The following is a 19197-nucleotide window of genomic DNA, read 5'->3' as shown; positions in this document are numbered from 1 at the left end:
TATTAATGACCAGATTAATGCAGATGATACTAAATTGTGCAAAACTGCACGATGCTTCCTTGTCACGGGCGACTAATCTCCCCGAACTACCATCCCACCGGCGAATGGCACACGCTGCGCAGGCGATTTCGGAAAATCGCTGAAAATGCCTCGCGAGGCAACTTCGGCGATTTGCCGAAATCACCTGTGCAGCATGTGCCATCCCACCAGCGACTTACATTTTCACCAGTGGGATGGTAATTCGGGGAGATTAGTCGCCCGCGAACAGGGAGATTTATCGTGCAGTTTTGCACAATTTAGTATCATCTGCATTAATCTGGTCATTAATAAACAAGTTAAAAGCAACTAATCTCCCCGTGTGCCAGAGCCCTAATGTGTTGGGGGTATCTTTTAATTGAGATGGATCTGGCGATTTTTGTAGATAACAATTTGTCTAATTCTAGGCAGTGTCATTCTGTGGCTACTAAAGCAAATAAAGCAAAAAAAAAAGGGCATTGGCTCAATGGATGAAAACATAACATTGACATTTTATAGGTCTCTGGTCTCTGGTAAGGCCTCATCTTGGGTATGCAGTGCAGTTTTGGGCTGCAGTCTTAAGAAGGATATGAATAAGCTGGAGAGAGTGCAAAGACATGCAACTAAACGCGCTTGTGAGGGGACATGATTACTCTGTACAAGTATATTAGAGGGGATTATAGACAGATGGGGGGTGTCCTCCTTATTTACAATAAAAACGATCAGCACACCAGAGTGATGTGATGGCAGATTCTGTTGATACCTTTAAGAATGCCTTGGATGATTTCTTGAACAAGCATAATATCCAAAGCTATTGTGATACTGAAATCTACAATTAGGGGGGCCATTTACTAACCATCTGGTTTTTATTTTCCTGATTTAGATTTTTAGCACTAAAAGTCACAGGGAAAAACTTTTTTGAGATTTACAATGCGGCTAAAAATTCAAATCTGACAATTTTCCAGCTAAAACTTGTCAAGATCATATAGCAGTCAATGGCAGATGTCCCTTCCCTTTCCTGAAATATTTTTTATGCTATTTTTTGTACAACAATTAAAAAAATTCTAGTTTTAGAGCAGTTTCAGTTTAGTCTAATTTTTAAAAAGAAAAACATGAGAAATGTTAGTAAATCTTCCCCTTGGTATTTATGTTAATATGTGAGTGTATAGATAGGTCAGAAATAGGTCTACAGTATGTGTGTGGGTTGGGGTTTGCCTGGAAGGGTTCAACTTGATGGACTTTTGTAGTTTTTCAACCAAATTTGTAACTATGTAACCACACCTTGTGTCTCAACCCTTTCTCCTTGTAGATTGTAAGCTCTTTTGGGCAGGGCTCTCTTCACCTCTTGGTTATTGATTACTTTATATGTTACTCTGTATGTCCAATGTATGAAACCCACTTATTGTACAGCGATGTGCAATATGTTGGCGCTTTATAAATAAATGTTAATAATAGTAACTATGTGCTGCATTTCTCAAAAATTTGTCTTGAAAAATTAATATTCCAAAAAATAAAAAAGATGCAGTACTAACTTTTTTCATATACTTAATAAACTAATACTACAGCTATTTTTGCAATTTCGTCAAGCTATATTGGATAGACAGCATAACAGAAGTAAATCATTTTAATTAATGACGACCCCCAAGGAAAAAAGAACTAAATACAAAGACATGGCAGATTCACTTAATAAATGACCCCCTTTTAAATATTTCTCCTCAGGCAGTAATCCTGTGTATACAAACTATTGTTAAACAAGGGTAGACAAACGCATCCTATAATTCTTGGCTCTTCTTTGAATCTTCGCTCATTGATACCATCTAAACCATTAAGTGTGACCCAGGGTTAAAACGCTTATCATTTCTAGAGTGTGCTATGTTTTTATAGCTCAGTGTAGCAGGTAATGATCGCTTTTTGCTGATGAGCTGGTGAAAGTGACAGGGTCACAGGGGGAGGTCTCCAATATTACTGCTTAATGGAGGGAGGTCACAAAGTCATTTCCTGCAGTTACACAGTCTTAAATGTTATCTGAAAGTAAAAATTTGTTCCAAATAACCTACCTGTTCTTACACCCCCAGACAAGATATCCTCAACATTAGAACCCAAAATAGAACCAACTGAAGGAAGGAACAAACACCTGAAATGTAAGAGAAGAAAAAGTAATTTGTTTCTCTAACATTACTCACACCTGATAGTGTAAGTAACATTAGCATAGCAAATAAACCAAGACTGCAGTAGGTAGAGTTGCAACACACTTTTGAGACTATTTAAGCACTCCTAGCATGCCACACTAGCAGGGTGCAAATGAGACTTATATTGATCCACTTTTACTTTGCTGTTAAATTCGTAAGATCCCACTACCTATATTTCCCACAACAACTGCTCAGAATTAAATTGTATACCCTGATCCATGTGTTGACATATCAAACTCCACAAATGAAGGTGACATAGAGGAATTGTGCATTTGGAATCTACGAGGGGATGTCATGGAGACCAAACTCATAGATGTATGCAGAACCCAGCAAGAGGAAAGGCGGTGGCTGTAGACATTTGCCTGCATATCTATAAAAACAAATAGATAAATGAGAGACACAGACATAAAGAGAAATGAATGAATGAAAACTGGTATTCACTCATGAAGACAAGCCTGAAATGTTACATAATAAATGTATAACAAGCCAACAACTGGAGCACCCCGATTTGGCACAGTGTGCGAGTAGCTAAATTAGACCAGATCCACCCACAAGCTAATCTAGCATTGTATGGACAACTTTACTTTTTGCAGTCCAAGGGTCAGGGTCAGCGTACCAGATGATCTACTAGTTTACCCCATACTGGAAAATTTTCCATTAGCCCTTTATTATTTCCACCATAAGCCGATATTACCATGAAACCATTTGGCATTGTCTCTATCTAAATTCTATGTGAATGGACCCTGGATGTCAGATTCTCTGAAAGCCCCTAGGAGGCACATTTAGCACTGTAATGAGTTATCTACAAAGATAGGCAAAGTGCAAATAATTAGCACAAATCACAATGGTTTTTACCCCACTGCACTTTGCTTTTCCATCATTCCGATGTAATTGTTTTGTTGCAGTCATGTTTTGTGAATGTCCCACACATGAGTGCGTTGGCCATATAAAGGTCTGCTTATTGGTGTCGGCAAGTGTCCTCGTGCATGCTCCTTACATGTACACTATCCAGCTTGAGCAAAGTGACTGCACCTATGGGCAGTAGTACTAAAGAGCACAACAGGAGTTAAGCCATGGTATTTGATTCTGTTTTGACTCTTGTTGGGGGTGCAAGTAGACAAAAGCCCTACATAAATAGCATTTTATTGGGTGCAGTTTGCATCAATTTATGCACCTAGGACTTGTGCCTACCAATAGTACATAGTAACAAGCTCTCATTAAAAAGTTTAATTGAGTTTCGTTCACTTGTAAGATCTCATTTACAATTATACTTCATCCTGCAGTGAGTATTTTATTTCTAGCTGGGACTCTCCTAAGTATATTCCTTAGGCCCAAATAGTTGAAACAGAGAGTATTTTATTTCCAATTGGGACTCCCCTATGTATATTCCATGGGCCCAAATAGTTGAAAGAGTGAGTATTTTATTTAAATTGGGACTCCCCTATGTTCATTCTGTTTTAGAAAATGCATATGCATATAAAACCAAGTTGTATTTTATAATGTATTTTATATTTAATACAGGAACCATCTAACTGCAAATGAAAAAAAAATCTCACTATATGCAGAGAATCATTGTATGCATCTGGTGCCTAGAGTCATGTACAGCTACATCAAATTAAAATGTGTGATATTTAGCACAACAGAAGGGGATAGTCCGCTAGAAGAGTTAATAAATAGACTGTTGTAAAGACAGAACTGTACTGCACATAGAGTGCATGAATATATAAAATATAGTGCCTGCCTATAGCAATAGCAGTTATTAACTGCAAGCCAGCAATTAATAGTCTGCAGTAAGATGCTGTTAATGAGCTTGAAATTTCAACATGAAGTTAGTTCTAAATGTGGCTCTTAAATAATATCAGCATATTGTTTAATGTGTCCCAGTCTAGTATGGGCAGAGCATATATTACAGTCTGGTATGGGCAGAGCATATATTACAGTTAATCAAATTAAATTTGTGGTATAAACTGAGGCTATATAATTTCAAAATAAATCTTTTATTTACCTGTGGTGGTCTCATGTTCACAGCACTGCTCTGCTGCAATCCCACAGCACAGGAATTGTCTGCAAAACATGACACAATGGAGTTAAAAAAAGTAATTTTTTTTGTTGGTGACATATTGATCCAGGGCCATGGATGCATTGCTGTTTTTATTAGTGCTGATTTCAATGTGTAACTTAAAAAGTCATCTCACCTTAACACATTAGGTTGGACTGCCTGGGATGCCAGCTTCTCAAAGAGCCTAATAAGGGTTAGTCGCAGTGGGTCACCATCATTACTCAGGGTTTCCCTGCAGAACCTGACAATGCAGTTCAGCAGCTGGGACTCACAGAGAAACTGCCGCTGCCTTTCACTTCGGCCCAACGAATGGATATGCTCAAGAACTGCACACTGAATTTCCTTAGACAACTAAAAAGACCAGCGAAGAATCAGTTATTTAAGCTTTATTTCACTGTACATACATTTGCACATACAAGTACATTAATTATTCAACACCTATTAAATTCTAGTTCTTAGTAAAAAGCTAATATATTGTAAAAAGAATAAATCTTCAGAAGACAGTCCAAGGTTTTTTTGCAGGAACTGAACAGCAGAAACATATAGCATCCAATACTTTAAAAATACTTTTTTTTAGAAAACATGAGTCTAATTTCACAGTATTAATTTAAATGGAACAAATGTATTGATCTAATAAGAGATCAAAAGAACACAGTCCTGTTGAAAAGTACATTCTGATGTATTTAAAGACAATGAAGTGAGGAATAACCCTTATCCAATTGAACATCTGTAGTTTCTTAATGGAAGTAAGATTCATAATTCATTGCAGAAGCAAGTTAGTATTTGACACACCACTTGTAACCTATTTTGCTACTAGAGTGCAGGAGGGGGAGCTGGAAGAGAGAGAATGCAGGAGTGGGCCATAGTTTGTGGGTTGGTGGTGGCGGTGATCTGGCCCCCCAACAGTCTGAGGGACCATGAACAGGCCCCTTGCTTAAAGTGATACTGACAGCCAATTAAAAATTGTTTTTACACCTGCTGTTGTGTTTTAATTTGTATCAGCTTTAAATTCCTTATAAACTAAATCTGCAAAGTTTTTTCACTTCATAATTATGGTAGCATGATTTACAGACCCACGGAGCAGCCATGTTTGTTCCCCTCTAACAGGTTTTAATTGAAATGCCTCCCAAGTGAATAAACATGCCCAATCACAAACCTGCAAGCCCTTTCTACTTTCTGACGGTGTGTGACAAGCTCAGCTCCATTGTCTATGTGTAATGGGGAGGGGGGAGGGAGAGCCCTTAGAAGCAGGCAGGCAGACAGGCACTGGAGAGCTTAAGATGGCCTGCTATTTAATTCTTTCTGGGAAGACCTTTGAAGTAGGCAGGCAACAGAAAGATCAAGCCTGCCTGCTATCTAGTTCACAACGCCATGCAATGGTATGCAAGGGAGGGAGGGAGGGGGAACCCTTTGAAGCAAACGGCAAGTTGAATCCTCCCAGTTTATGGCGTAGTCCTTTTGACAGATTAAGAAGCTACAGTCGGGCTGCTAGACAGTTGGGTTCAGGATCTTCAGTAGGATTTATGTAGAGAAACAGGACTTTTAGGAAAAAACAGTCAACATGACCTATAGATAGGTTTGGAAGTAGGTTCATATTTTTAAAAGAAATTTTTTGGTGTCAGTATCACTTTAAGAAGTTTGAGGGTCCCTGCAATAGAGACTTAAGGTGGCCATACATGGGCCTATTTCAGCCGCCAATAACGGTCCTTTAGAGTGATTTAGCAGCTTATCTGCCCATGTATGGACACCACAGTTGGGCCTAAATGACTGACATCTGGCTTGGAATTGGCCAAATCTATATTGGGCAGGTTTGATTTTTCCGTCAGATCGGGGACCGCACCGGTTTGTGCAGTCCCCGATCTGATGGCACCTTTGCCCGTCATTTTAACTTGATCATTTGGCCCTAGGGCAAAATGATCAAATTATCCCAATGTCACTCACCTGTAGGTAGGCGACCTCGCCAAACGAGCGGATCTTACAGTGCAGTGCTGTCCAACTGGCGGCCCGCGGGCCGCATGCGGCCCTCGACCCCCCTCTGTGTGGCCCCCCACCTGTCTGGCTGCTTTGATGGCTTAACTTTGTGTTAGCTTTAAATGGTATCAGTACTAACCTTAACTGGCCCCATGCATAGTTATCACCTCAGATTCAGGCTGTAATCCCTCTGTATTGTTTAAACATGTAATCCCCTGTGTTGTTCACACTTTTTAATCTCTGCATTGTTCACCCCCTGCAGTGTTCACACCTCAGGCTCAGGCTGTATTAACTCACATTGTTCACCTATTCACACCTCAGATGTGTATAGGCAGCATAGGGTAGGCAGAGTTTGGCACATAGGCAGCATAGGACAGGCAGAGTGCTGCCTGTGTGTGCCATATTCTGCCTGCCCTATGCTGCCTGTGGGAGGTGAACCTGGCAGGGGTTTGGTCTGGGAGTTTGTTAGCAGTTGGAAATAGCCATTAAATGGTCCCTAAGGTGTGTAATTATATGCTGGGGGTTGCTGTGCTATCCACAGGGGAGGAGGAGGCGGCATATTGATTTAAGGGTGTGTCTTAATATGACATAATATCATTCTTTAACATATGAATGATGGTTGATATCCCTGCAGCGACCATTGTGACAAAATGGGTGTGGTTTGAAGTGGGTGTGGTTTAAAATGAGGGAGTGGCCAAAACTGGCTTCCATTAGCGGCCCTCCACCATGTATGCGAGAGAAATTCCGGCCCTCGGCACCGCAGAAGTTGGACAGCACTGTTACAGTGTATAGCCACCTTTATGGGCAGATTTATCAAAATGTGAGCTCAGCACAGATAAAGTGTGATACTCATTCCTATGGGATTTTTAGAAGGGTATTTATCAAATGGTGAATTCTAACTTTTATCCATTTGATAAATACACTTCTAAAGGAATGAATAGAAATTGGGTGAATTTTTCTGTGGTGAGCTCTAATTTTGATAAATCTGCCCCTTAATGTGGAGTTTTTTCACTTTTTCACAATGTTTCACCTTTCTTTTACTGCACTGTATATTTTTCTTTCTAACTGTTGTGTGCTGTGAACTTCTTCTTCTGAGGCATAAAGATGTATAGGAGCTCTGTGAGCCAGGACAGGTAGGATTCAGAGATTAAGGGAGTGGGAATTTTGGATAATAGGTGGTCATATGCTACCCCAGCTCTGATTTTTATGCAGAGGGCTATGCCTTTACTTACAGGGATGCAATGCCACAATTATTTTTTGCAGAAACACTGTTTCTGACCATTCCTACTTACCTGCATCACTGAGAGATTGGAGACATATGACAACGGCACAGCATATATCATTACAATTGCTCATTACAATTTCAACTTTTATTTTATGGTGTATTAAACTATCTATAAACTATATAATATGTATTAAGTTTATACAACTATTAGTATGTTTTAGTGTAAGTATATTTGTATATTTTACCATTTTTACCATGCAATTCCTGTTTTAATCAGGATTCCTGTTTTTTTTTGTTTGTTTTGTTTTTTATTTTCCAATCCTATTAACATTAAAAGGGGTTGCCAAACTTTGTGTTAACTTTGAATATGATGTAGAGAGTGATGTTCTAAGACAATTTGAAATAGGTCTTCATTTTTTATTATTTGTAGTTTTTTTTAATTATTTCAGTTTCTGTTCGGTAGCTTTCCAGTTTGACGTTTCAGCAGCTATTTGGTTGCTATGATTTAAATTACCTTAGCAACCAGGGTGTGGTTTGAATGAAAGACTGATATATGAATGGGAGGGGACCTGAATAGAAAAAACTCCTCACAAAGCAATCATTTTTTGGCTCAGGGTCAGTGACCCCCATTTGAAAGCTGCAAAGAGTTAGAAGAATGCGGCAAATGATTCAAAACTATGACAAACAGATAATGAAGACTAATTGAGAAGTTGATTAGAATTGGCCTTTCTATAACATACTATAAGTTAACTTAAAGGTGAATCAACCCTTTAACACAGTGATATGTCAGATAACATTAGTAGACTTTTTGAGACGTTTAGTGCTAATTATGTATCATTACCAAGTACTTTGTATTTTGGAATGCTGATTTTACCTCTTTGATTTAAGTAATAGAGTTCCTATGTATAACATGATGGAATATAATTATAACATATAATGCCTGTCTGTCTATCTATTTACATACTGCATTCTCAAAAAACTTAATCAATAGAAAACTCTGCTTGCAGCTAGTTGGAAAATGGGTCTTTCTTCCAAAATATAGAAATGATAATGGTCCAATAATGCATATGGAGAATATGATACATGTTGTATTTAGGCATATAACTTGCTTCTGTCTTTGGAAGAACAATTTATCATTTTACTGGGTTTCTTCACATGTATTTAAATTATAAAAAAAGGTTTGGAAAAAACTGTATTTTGCTTTGCTTTGGTTGCTTCCCTGTTTTATTTTCCAATTCAACCAAAAAGATAGGTGAGTGCTTACATTCTTTATTGATCTTGATTTTCTGCTTTTCCCTCATCTTTGGTTATATAATGTATAGGGATAAATAAGGGGTGGTGTGGGAACCTAAAATCCATTTTGTATCATTATAAGACTCTCTTTAGTTGAGAAGTGTTTGGCAGCTTTTCTTTGCATTCAATGGATGAACTAAGGGGGGGGGGATTGATTCTGTCTAGGTCGTCAATACTTGAGATTGTGAAGTTTCAGCTAAAACTAGGATTCCTGTAAACTGCACTTTACTGAAAATGGTTTATTGAAGCCGGAAACTGGATGGTTTTAAAGAAAAAATAAAAAAGCACAATTGATTTTCATGCAGGATATTTATCTTTTAGGATGGAAGGAGGGGCTAAAGTGCTAATTTTTTTTTTTGAAAGATTTTCTTTATTGCATTTTTCTTTAGTTTGCTTAAATCAAACAGAATAAGAGGGTAGGGGGGGAAGAAGGAGGAGAGTGCAGATGGGGGGGTGGGTGTTGGGCTTCCGTAGGTATCGGGTGCATTTAGTCTTTGTTTTATTTTGCTCCATGGCCCTATATTATGTTTTAATAAAGAGTCTTAAAGTTTTATCTACTAGTCCAGTGTCTGTTCTTTGTGTCCGTTTGTTTGCTCCTCTGTCTTGAATCAGTGATTCTGTGTCTCTTTGTTTTGTCCCGTATGTGACTTATGGCGGCATTCCAGGTTGGTGTATGTCCTTGATCCAGTTGTCCCATATCTTGTTAAATTTGTCTGGGCATCCTCTGGCCAGGTATGTTAGTTTTTGACTGGGAAGCATGTCGTTGATGAGTTTTTTCCAGAAGCCCAGGGTTGGGGGGGCTGTCACCTGCCAGGTCATTAGGATTGCTTTTTTGGCAAAGTGTAGAAATTGGAGGAGACATAGTTCGTCGTATCTGTTAAGTGATAGTCCTTCCGTGCATCCGAGTAGGCATAGAGTAGGAGGTCGGATATGTGGTAGTCCCAGAACTGCAGTGCTGTAATTCAGTACCTCAGACCAGAATGTTTGGATCTCAGTACAGTCCCAAAAGACATGCATGTATAGTGCCTTGCTCGGTGTTACATTTAGGGCAAATATCTGGGTAGCCCGAGTAGATTTGGGCCAGCCTGTGAGGAGTCAGGTAGACTCGGTTGAGGAACTTAGTGTGTATGTACCTATCCCTATCTTCTTCTAACCTTCAAAGCCCTCCATTCCTCTGCTCCTCACTACATCTCTTCCCTTGTGTCTCCGTATGTTCCTGGCCGACTCCTTCGTTCCTCGCAGAGCAATCGTTTGGTTGCGCCCCCCACTACTACTGCGGTTTCCCGCCTTAAACCTTTCTGCCTTGCTGCCCCTTACATTTGGAATGCCCTCCCTGATTTCCTCCAGAGAGAATCCTCCCTCAGTCTTTTTAAAACTAAGGTTAAAGACTACCTTTTGGAGCACTCACCCAGCACCTGATCTGGGAACTAGCACTTATATTGTAGTGTCACCCACTGAGACCTGCAGCACTTATATTTGCCTATTTGTGTCTGTAAGTTACCCTCCCATATACTGTAGATTGTAAGCTCTACGGGGCAGGGACCTCCTTCCTCTTGTGTCCTTGACTCTTAACTTATTGCAGCTGTATTTATCTTGAATTTATTGTTATACTTTGTATTTATCTATTATTATCACCCTGTTTGTATTAATGTATTCTACTGTACAGCACTGTGTACATAAGTAGCGCTTTATAAATAAAGATACACATACATAAATACATACATCCCTGGAGGAGATATTGGTGTCAGGTATTTGATTTAGGATTTCTTTCCAGGAGCCTTCCTCTAGCTGTGGGAGGTCCTGCTGCCACTTATGGGTGAAATACTTGTGTGGGTCAAAATCATCTTGCAAGAGGATGGTGTAGAACCAGCTTACTTGTTTGGTGAGGTCAGGGCACCTCAGGTATCGCTCTAGTGATGTTATGATGTGAGGAATTGAGTGTTAAGTGCATGCCGTAGTTGGAGGAACCTAAACAGCATATGGTTGTGCAGTCCAAATTCCATCTGTAATTGTGGAAACTGCTTAAATCTTGCAGCTGCGATTACATCCCCAAGGTGTTTCACCCCCGCCGCTGCCCAAGTACTAACTTCTGGTATTGCCCGGAGATGGGGGAGTGCATCGTTGCCCCATAGTATGGTCCATTTAGACAATTTATATACGTGTTGACCACTGTTTTTTGGAATATATTGACTACTGTTTTCATTGCCAGTGTGAGGGGGTATATCGATGAGGTACCTCTGTGCAGTTGGTTTGCTAATGCCTCAAAGGAGAAGATCACCGCTGCCTCTAGTACCACCGCTTGGTTGTTTGGGTTGGGGTTCAGCTGGAAGTTGGGTAGTGCTAGGCCTTCTTTGTTGAGTGGGGTTTGAAGGGTCTGCCATTTTATTCTGGGGTGTTCTCCTGCCCATATAAACCCTCTGACTATAGCGTCTAAGTTTCTGAACCATTTTTTGGGTAGTATTACCAGGGAATTGTGAAACGCGTATAGCAGTTTGGGTAGGAATACCATTTTGATTATGTTTATGTGTCAAGGGAGGGAGAGTGGTAGCGTGGTCCAGTTTTGGGTTTTGAGCCTTAAGGATCGTATGACTGGGGTTAGGTTGAGATCTATAAATTTTGAGAGGTCGTTGTGAATTTCAATTCCTAGGTACCTAAACCTGTCTACCCATTGGAGTTGTGGGCTGTGTGCGGGGTCACTGTTTCCACCTGGGTCTATTGGGAAGATCAGGGACTTTTCCCAATTTACCCTCAGTCCTGAGAATCCCCCAAACCAGCTCGTCACTTGCAGGAGTTCGGACAGGGACTCTCTCGGGTCTGCCAGGTACACCAGCATATCGTCTGCATATAATAACAGTTTTTCCTCTAGTTTTTGTAATTGGAGTCCCTTTATATTGGGATTCGCTCGAATTTGTATGGCTAAGGGCTCCATGGCGAGGGCGAAGAGCATCGGCGACAATGGGCAGCCCTGCCTGGTTCCCCTTGCTAGACTGAATTCCTGTGACCCGAGTTTATCCGTATCCTGGCTCTAGGTGAATCATATAGGGCCTTGATCCATTTTATGAATTTATCTCCCAGTGCATGCCTTGCTAGGATCTGCCACAGGTAGGGCCATTCTACTGTATCGAAGGCCTTCTCTGTGTGCAAAGACACCACTATTGTCTCTCCCGAGTTCTGGTGTACTGTAGTAAGGTTTGTGTATAGTCGTCTTATATTGATGTCTGTGCCTTTGTTGGGCATGAAACAGGTCTGATCTGGGTGAATTAGGTGTTCAATTATCTGCTTTAGGCGGTTCGCTAGAATTTTCACTAGGATTTTAACATCAGAGTTCAGGAGAGAGATTGGTCTATATGATCCACATTTGTCTGGTGGCTTGCCTTCTTTTAGGATTAGTGTTGTAGTGGCCAGTCTGGAGGATTCCGTGAGAGAGGTTCCCTGAGGGATCTTATTGAAAAGGGTTACCAATTAAGGGTATATGGTATCGCCGTGTGCCTTGTACCACTCAATGGGTAAGTCCTGGCGCCTTACCTGTGGGAAAGTCTTTTATTGCCTCTGCTACTTCCTCTAGTGTTATTTTTGATTGAGTAGATCTGTTCCCTCTCTAGTAAGTTTGGGGATTGGGATGCTATCTAGTTATTGGTCTAGGGCTTCTTGGGAGTGCTGGAATTTAGATTTGTATAGTTCAGAGTAAAAGGCAGTGAATGTATTTTGGATTTGGTCTAGCTGTCAGCTGTGTCGGTTCTCTGGATAGTATGACGAGTAGGCGGCCACATTTGTCGCCTTTTTCGTACCAATTGGCAACGCTCTTGAGTTCTCTTTGAGAGGTCCACCTTGTGTCCTTGTAACATACAGAACTGTGGGGTCTATGAAGGTCTTATACTCACTACTCGGGTGCCGCTTTCTTAGTTATGCGGAGATCTGGGCGGGGAGCATGGAGGGCTCGCCTGTGCTGGCCGTGGTGGCGGTGTTTTGGGTCGTGTTTCCAGCCAGCGGTTTGCCCCATCCAGATGTTCAAATATCTGGGCCTTGTCTCCATCCACTACCTGTAGTTTGGCTGGGAATATCATGCTGTAGACTATGCCCATGTCGCGGAGACGTCTCTTGATTCCCGCAAATGAACTCCGTTGGCGTTGGAGTGCAGCTGAGTAATCGGGGTATAGTGAGACTCTTGTGCCCTGGTAAAGTAGATTTCCTTTCCAGCGTGCGGTCTGGAGGGCAGTGTCTCTGTCCCTATAGTTCAGTAGTTTGATCAGGAAAGGGTGGGGAGGGGTGCCTGGTGGAAGCGGCCTTGTGGGGACTCGATGGGCCCACTCTACCACGAACTGTGGTGAGAATACCTCTGCTCCCAGTAAGTCCTTAAGCCAGTGCTCAGAAAAGTTTCCGGGTTTGACCCTTCACTTCTCTCTGGCAGGCCTACTACCCTTATGGTTGATCGTCTCTGCCTATTCTCCATATCTTCGAGTTTATCAGTGGCTTGTTTTATTAGCTTCTGCATTTGGTATAACTTGCTTGGGATAGGAGCTTTGTGGTCCTCTAGGGTGCTTATGCGCCCCTCTAAGGCCCCGGTGCATTCTCTTATGGCCTGTACATCTTGCTTGAGGAGGGAGATTTCCACTCTTACCTCCTCTATTTTTGTTGTCAGCGTGGCCATGATCGATGTTTGGCAGGTCGCTATTGCCGCCAAGATGTCCTGTGTGGAGGAGGCAGGGTTTTCTAGGTTGTCTGACGCGGGTGGAAGCGATGCAGGCTGTTCTGTAGGTGGCGTGGGGCTGCGGGCGCCATCTTGGTTCGCGCCGTGCGCAAACTGCCCCAACTTCGCCACTGTTTCTGAGTGCACCCTGTGCGAATTTTTCCCCATCTTTGCGATCGGAGTGGTCAGTAGTCCGAGGGGCACTGAGGTACGTGCAGTTGGTGTCGCTTTGGGTGGTCAGAATAGTCCGCTCAGGGTACTTAGTAGCAGAGCTGCCGTGAGATGCGACTTAGCTGCTCGGCATTCTGCTCTGCCCCCCCCCCGCAAAAAGTGCTAATTTATGAGGTTGAATGTGACTGTAGAATTAAAGCTCTCCTAGTATCTTTTTTCAGTTGTTATAAAATAATATTACCACTATGAATGGTGTCAAGATCATTGGTGCTTCAATAGAGTTTCACAACATAAAACGCAATGCTGATGGTCTCATCTTCTACATTTGCTATTCTTTGCTATGTCTGATTGTTTTTCTTTGCTCTTATTCACAGCTGCAACAACTTTATGCAAGCCTCTAACAGTGTAAAGCTTTAAATGTTCCAGAACATTGGTGAATAATGGGAATGTATAAATAGTTTAGGTACTGTATACACCACTGCATCCTGATACACCACTCTTCTTATTTATTTTTTTGTGCACTATTTAGTTTTATAAAGATACTATAACAACCCTGACCCTTTAGGTTTTAACCTTTCCGAAAAAAATATATCCTCTTTTTAACATCTTTTTTTTTTAGAACAATATGCAGTTTAAAGTATGATTTTTTTTAAAATATGATATTGCTGCCACCTAGTGTTCACTAATTGAAACACACAATGCAGTTTAATAAAGATGTCCTAATGTGTCCACACCACTCACTAGTTCAATACCTCTTGATTCTCTTCACTGTATACTTGCTGAATTAGGCTGATGACGACACACAAAGCACCAGGCTCCACAGTCACAAGGTCTTCTGTGGAACTACTGTGGAAACATAATAACATCAGTAAATGGCTTAATAAAAAAAGAGATTTTTTTCATTGCACATTTGGTACAAACTTGGTAAATCAGTGTCATTTCATAAATAGCATACAATACATTAAAAAACAGTAACACACTGTAACTATAGTGTTAGTCTACTTGCATGGCAGGTTAACTTTTAAATACAGGATAATATTTTGGACACCGGCTCATAAAAATATTACAGAGCTGGAAAAAATTCAAAAAGATGCCACCATTGTGTAAATAACATGCATAAACATGAGTGTAAAGGGGCACCTCCTACATGGCAATTTGCTTTTGTTAATCATAGTAAGAGGGGTTTAAAGAGGATTGTAATCTTAAATAGCACAGGGACTTGGCTTTAGTTTCCCAACCCACAGATCATAAATTTCTGTTGTAAAATTAAATTTAATTCCCAACATTTTCACTGCTTTATAGAAGTGGTGGGCATTAGGCATTATTCACATTGAGGGGGATTTCTAGCTAACAAAAAAGCATAAAATAGTCAATGTAATGTTACCTGTCCAAGACTTCAGAAAATGCATATTGAATAAAGTTGGTTAACTCCTCTTCCATTTCTCTTTTCTCTTCATATGCTGGCAGCATGTCTCTTATTGGCAGTTCAATAGTAATTTGCTTGATGGCATGTTCCTGCCATCTACAAGTAAGTTTGCCTGCCGCCATACCCAGTAGAAGACTAAGTATTATAAAACAGTTTCTAAGCGATTGTGAACATGATGTCTGACAACCATAGATCACAGCCAAGAGTTCCTGAAGAGATCTCCCTCTTGATTTCATCTGATTGTGATAAATATGTGTCTGATATACTAGTGGAGATGAAAAGCAGCCCAACTGCTTTAAGTCTTCTGCCATCTTCTCAAAAATCCTTTGGCTCTGGGAAAAGTGTTGATTGGGGACATTCTGGAATAGGGCAGCAGACATAGCAGTCATTGTAGCCTGGATTAACCCTAAAATATTGGCTGATTGGACTTCTGACCAACACTTTCCAGGTGGATCATGTAAAGATCCTTCCATGTCAGAAATAAGAGACAAAAGCACATCAAACCCAGCTGCATTTCTGAAACTGGTTTGCTCTTTAGGTGACTTTAGTGTCTTCTGTAGAGACTGGCAAATGTAAAACACAAAGAACATATGTTATCTTATAAACAAATCACACACACACATATATATAATGTAACTGGCAGGCAAATGAGGACTGTGCAAATGTCACCTCCAGCCTGCAGATGGCAGCCTTAGACAATCAGGAAACAGTAAGGTATAAAGGTGCATATGTAATTGCTCAAAAATTGTCTGATGTATTGTATAGAGTATGTGATACAGAGTGAAAACACTGTTCTCTTCAGCATTATGCACGCTTGAAACCATTTTTTGGCCCTTGTACCCAACTGGCTGAACAGCCCCCCCTCAAGACCCTCTGTTACCTGAACAACTCCCAACAGGTGAATCTGCAATTCCACTCCCTGATGAGGATTCTGACCATTCTAATTCAAATGACCTACAGCTGTCTGATGGAGTCCAATGACTCCATCAGACAGATGGTTAGGAACCATCTGGTTAGGAACCATTGCTACATGCCACCACAATGCCTGATCCAACTGTAAATCCTGGACCTCAGAACTTTACAGATCCTCCTAACTTACAAGCCAGGCCCCAGAGACAGAGAAAGGCACCCAAGTGGCATTCAGACTATTGTGTTCAGTTAACCAGATGCGAGGATGCATCTTTTCAAAGGAGGGGGCAGTGTAACAGGCAGGCAAATGAGGACTGTGCAAATGTCACCTCCAGACTGCAGATGGCAGCCTTAGACAATCTGGAAACAGGAAGGCTGATACCATGTGACTTTGCAAGAAGAGATGGGAAAGAGGAAATCAAGGCAATAAGGCATGCACAGATCTGGCAGCAAGGAGAGAGACCTCCTGGGATGCATGGTTGGCAAAGTGCAGGAAAGGTTGCACCAACTGCAGGTTCCCCTTAGTGTGCCAGTAAGTGTCAGTCAGGGAAGGATTTTACTCTCCTTGCACCTTAGGACCATTAGGTTCCAGGTCCAATAGGCCCTAACTGTAACTAGTGCAGATTTAGGGCCCAGTTAGGGATTTAGGGAATTGTTTTATAAGAACCAGAAGGTTCAGTAGTCAGTCAGGTCCCTTCTCTGATCAGAGTAGGTTAGAGCCCCAGGTTCCAGTGCCTGTTAGAGTCGGTCACCCCTGCTTAGTTAGTGGCCCAGTTTTACCCAAGAGGAGAACCACGATTAAATACTGGATACTGTAATCCCTGGGAACACTGGATAGATTTCCATCTCCGGATTATAAATCTAATATACTGGATCTTATGGATGTCACACCTTGGATCACAGATAAGTGCGCACCAACATAAAGTGTACACAACAAGCAGGCCTGAATTTTTAGTTATATGTGGTGCACCACAGGGGTTAATAAATTGTATTCCTGTATTGGTTTGTTCTTACTGACTTACGTGTTCTCTTATGGTTTTCATTTACCTGTTCTAGTAAAATAGAGAGTGCTGCATTCAGTCTCACCATAAATTCAGCAAGTGTGTTATTTCTACTTTGTACCAGGCTGTTAAAGGAACCCATACCTTGCCAGGCTACCCAGAAGATAACAGGTAATTTGGTACAATATATATATATATATACCGGTAATCTCAACCTTCCTAAATCTCCTCTCTCCGTATTCAGCTCCTTCAGTCTCGTAACAGAGTCTGAAGTTTCTCAGCTTCTCCGATCCTCTCCGCCTACTACCTGCTCGCTGGATCCTATGCCCTCATCCCTACTAAAACAGTGTGCCCCTGCCCTTACTCCAGCTCTTACCCACATATTCAATTCCTCTCTGGCTTCTAGTACTTTTCCCTCTCTCTTCAAACAAGCATGTGTCAAACCCATTCTTAAAAAGGCTACACTGGACCCATCCTGCCTTTCTAACTACCGTCCTGTCTCTCTCCTGCCCCTAGCCTCTAAACTCCTGGAACGTCTTGTCTTTTCTCGTGTAACTAACTTCCTCTGCACCCATAATCTGCTGGACCCTATGCAGTCTGGTTTTCGGCCTGCGCACTCCACTGAGACGGCCTTATGTAGAGTGGCAAATGATCTCCAGACTGCCAAGGCCAAAGGACGCTACTCGGTCCTCATTCTCCTAGACCTTTCCTCTGCTTTTGATACTGTCGACCATTCTATTCTTATGCAAATTCTCCATTCTCTGGGTATCCGGGATCAAGCAGCATCCTGGTTCTCTTCCTACCTCTCTAACCGCTCCTTCTCTGTCGCTCTTACTAACAAATCCTCTACCCCGGTTCCGCTTAGTGTGGGGGTGCCTCAGGGCTCTGTGCTTGGTCCCCTGCTGTTCTCCCTGTACACTCTCTCTCTAGGAGACCTTATTTCTTCTTTTGGTCTTAAATACCACTTATATGCAGATGACATCCAGAATCTGGGTTTGAAACCACTGATGTTCAAACCCAGATTGGTAACTGCCTCCTGGCTATCTCCTCCTGGATGAACCGACACCAGCTCAAACTTAACCTAGCTAAAACAGAGCTCATGGTCTTCCTGCCCAAACCTGGCCCTCCTCCTCCTTTCACCATTATTATTGATGGCATGACCATCAACCCTGTAAATTCTGCACGCTGCCTTGGGGTTATCTTTGACCAGTCTCTCTCCTTCTCTAACCATATTAATAACACTGCCAAAACCTGCCGCTTTTTCCTCCGCAATATTGCCAAGATACGCCCCTTTCTTTCACAAGCAACAGCTAAAACACTAATCTATGCCCTTATCCTTTCCCGCTTAGATTACTGCAATCTCCTACTAACCGGCCTCCCAGACTCCCACCTCTCTCCCCTGCAATCAATCTTAAACTCTGCTGCCAGGATCCTCCTGCTCTCTCCTAAGAGGGATCCTGCTCAGCCTCAATTAAGCTCACTAGCATGGCCTCCGTAGGGAACACTCACTAACTCTCTTTAAGAAAAAACTCAGCTGTTACCTTCTGGAGCACTAAGACATTATTTTGCCCAGTCCTGCGCTTATGGGCAAATGCCCATACCTGAAGCACTCTTACCTTCCAGTTTGTGCCTGTATGTTACCCAACCACTCAGATTGTAAGCTCTACGGGGCAGGGACCTCCTTCCTACTGTGTCTCTTACCACATGGCACTTATATACATATATATACTGTATATACATATATGTATTTATTGTATTTATTTATTATATCACTCGTCCTCCCTGTGTGTAATTTTGTATTTTATAAATAAAGTTATACATACATACATATATATATGTGTGTTAATCACTATAGAAATTCATACTTGTATGCATAACACTGGAGGTGACTGGTAAAGTCATTATATGCCCCTTCTGTGTATGGATGCATAAGGTTAAGGGATAAAAGACACAAACTTTGCCTGGTGCAGGCATAACCTAAAGTAAACAATCAGCAGGTAGAATTTACTGATTACCTGCTTAAAGGTTTTTACCCCAAGTTAATAGCAATTTGGTAAATCTATTTATTTTCTTTTATATTTAGGTTCTGTGTAATAAGACTTGCCATTAACGTCACACTGAAATCTGTCAATACAAAAATGGAAAGATGAAAATAAGTAAATCAGTGACCAGCAGTAGCAGTATCCAGCACTGGTATCCTCCACAGGGTGAGCCATTTAGTGCTCGGTGTTGCATCAGTAATAAAGTGGCA

General features: G+C 41.4%; 1 protein-coding gene across 4 annotated transcripts in view; it reads right to left on the bottom strand.

Moving 5' to 3' along the window:
* Window positions 1–19197, bottom strand: part of wdfy4 (WDFY family member 4) — a 229389-nt gene that overhangs the window by 130982 nt on the left and 79210 nt on the right. For all 4 annotated transcript variants that reach the window (XM_031905200.1, XM_031905201.1, XM_031905202.1 and 1 more), the window contains 6 exons: window positions 14995–15599; window positions 14363–14456; window positions 4400–4614; window positions 4210–4268; window positions 2415–2574; window positions 2073–2149 (listed from right to left, as the gene is read on the bottom strand). In XM_031905200.1, coding sequence (XP_031761060.1) covers window positions 2073–2149; window positions 2415–2574; window positions 4210–4268; window positions 4400–4614; window positions 14363–14456; window positions 14995–15599 — 1210 coding nt within the window. The remainder of the gene's footprint in view (window positions 1–2072; window positions 2150–2414; window positions 2575–4209; window positions 4269–4399; window positions 4615–14362; window positions 14457–14994; window positions 15600–19197) is intronic.

The sequence above is a fragment of the Xenopus tropicalis genome, chromosome 7 (genome assembly GCF_000004195.4).
Source record: "Xenopus tropicalis strain Nigerian chromosome 7, UCB_Xtro_10.0, whole genome shotgun sequence".
Lineage (NCBI taxonomy): Eukaryota > Metazoa > Chordata > Amphibia > Anura > Pipidae > Xenopus > Xenopus tropicalis.
The sequence above is the reverse complement of the archived record's forward strand: the minus strand, read 5'-3'. Positions and strand labels throughout refer to the sequence as shown.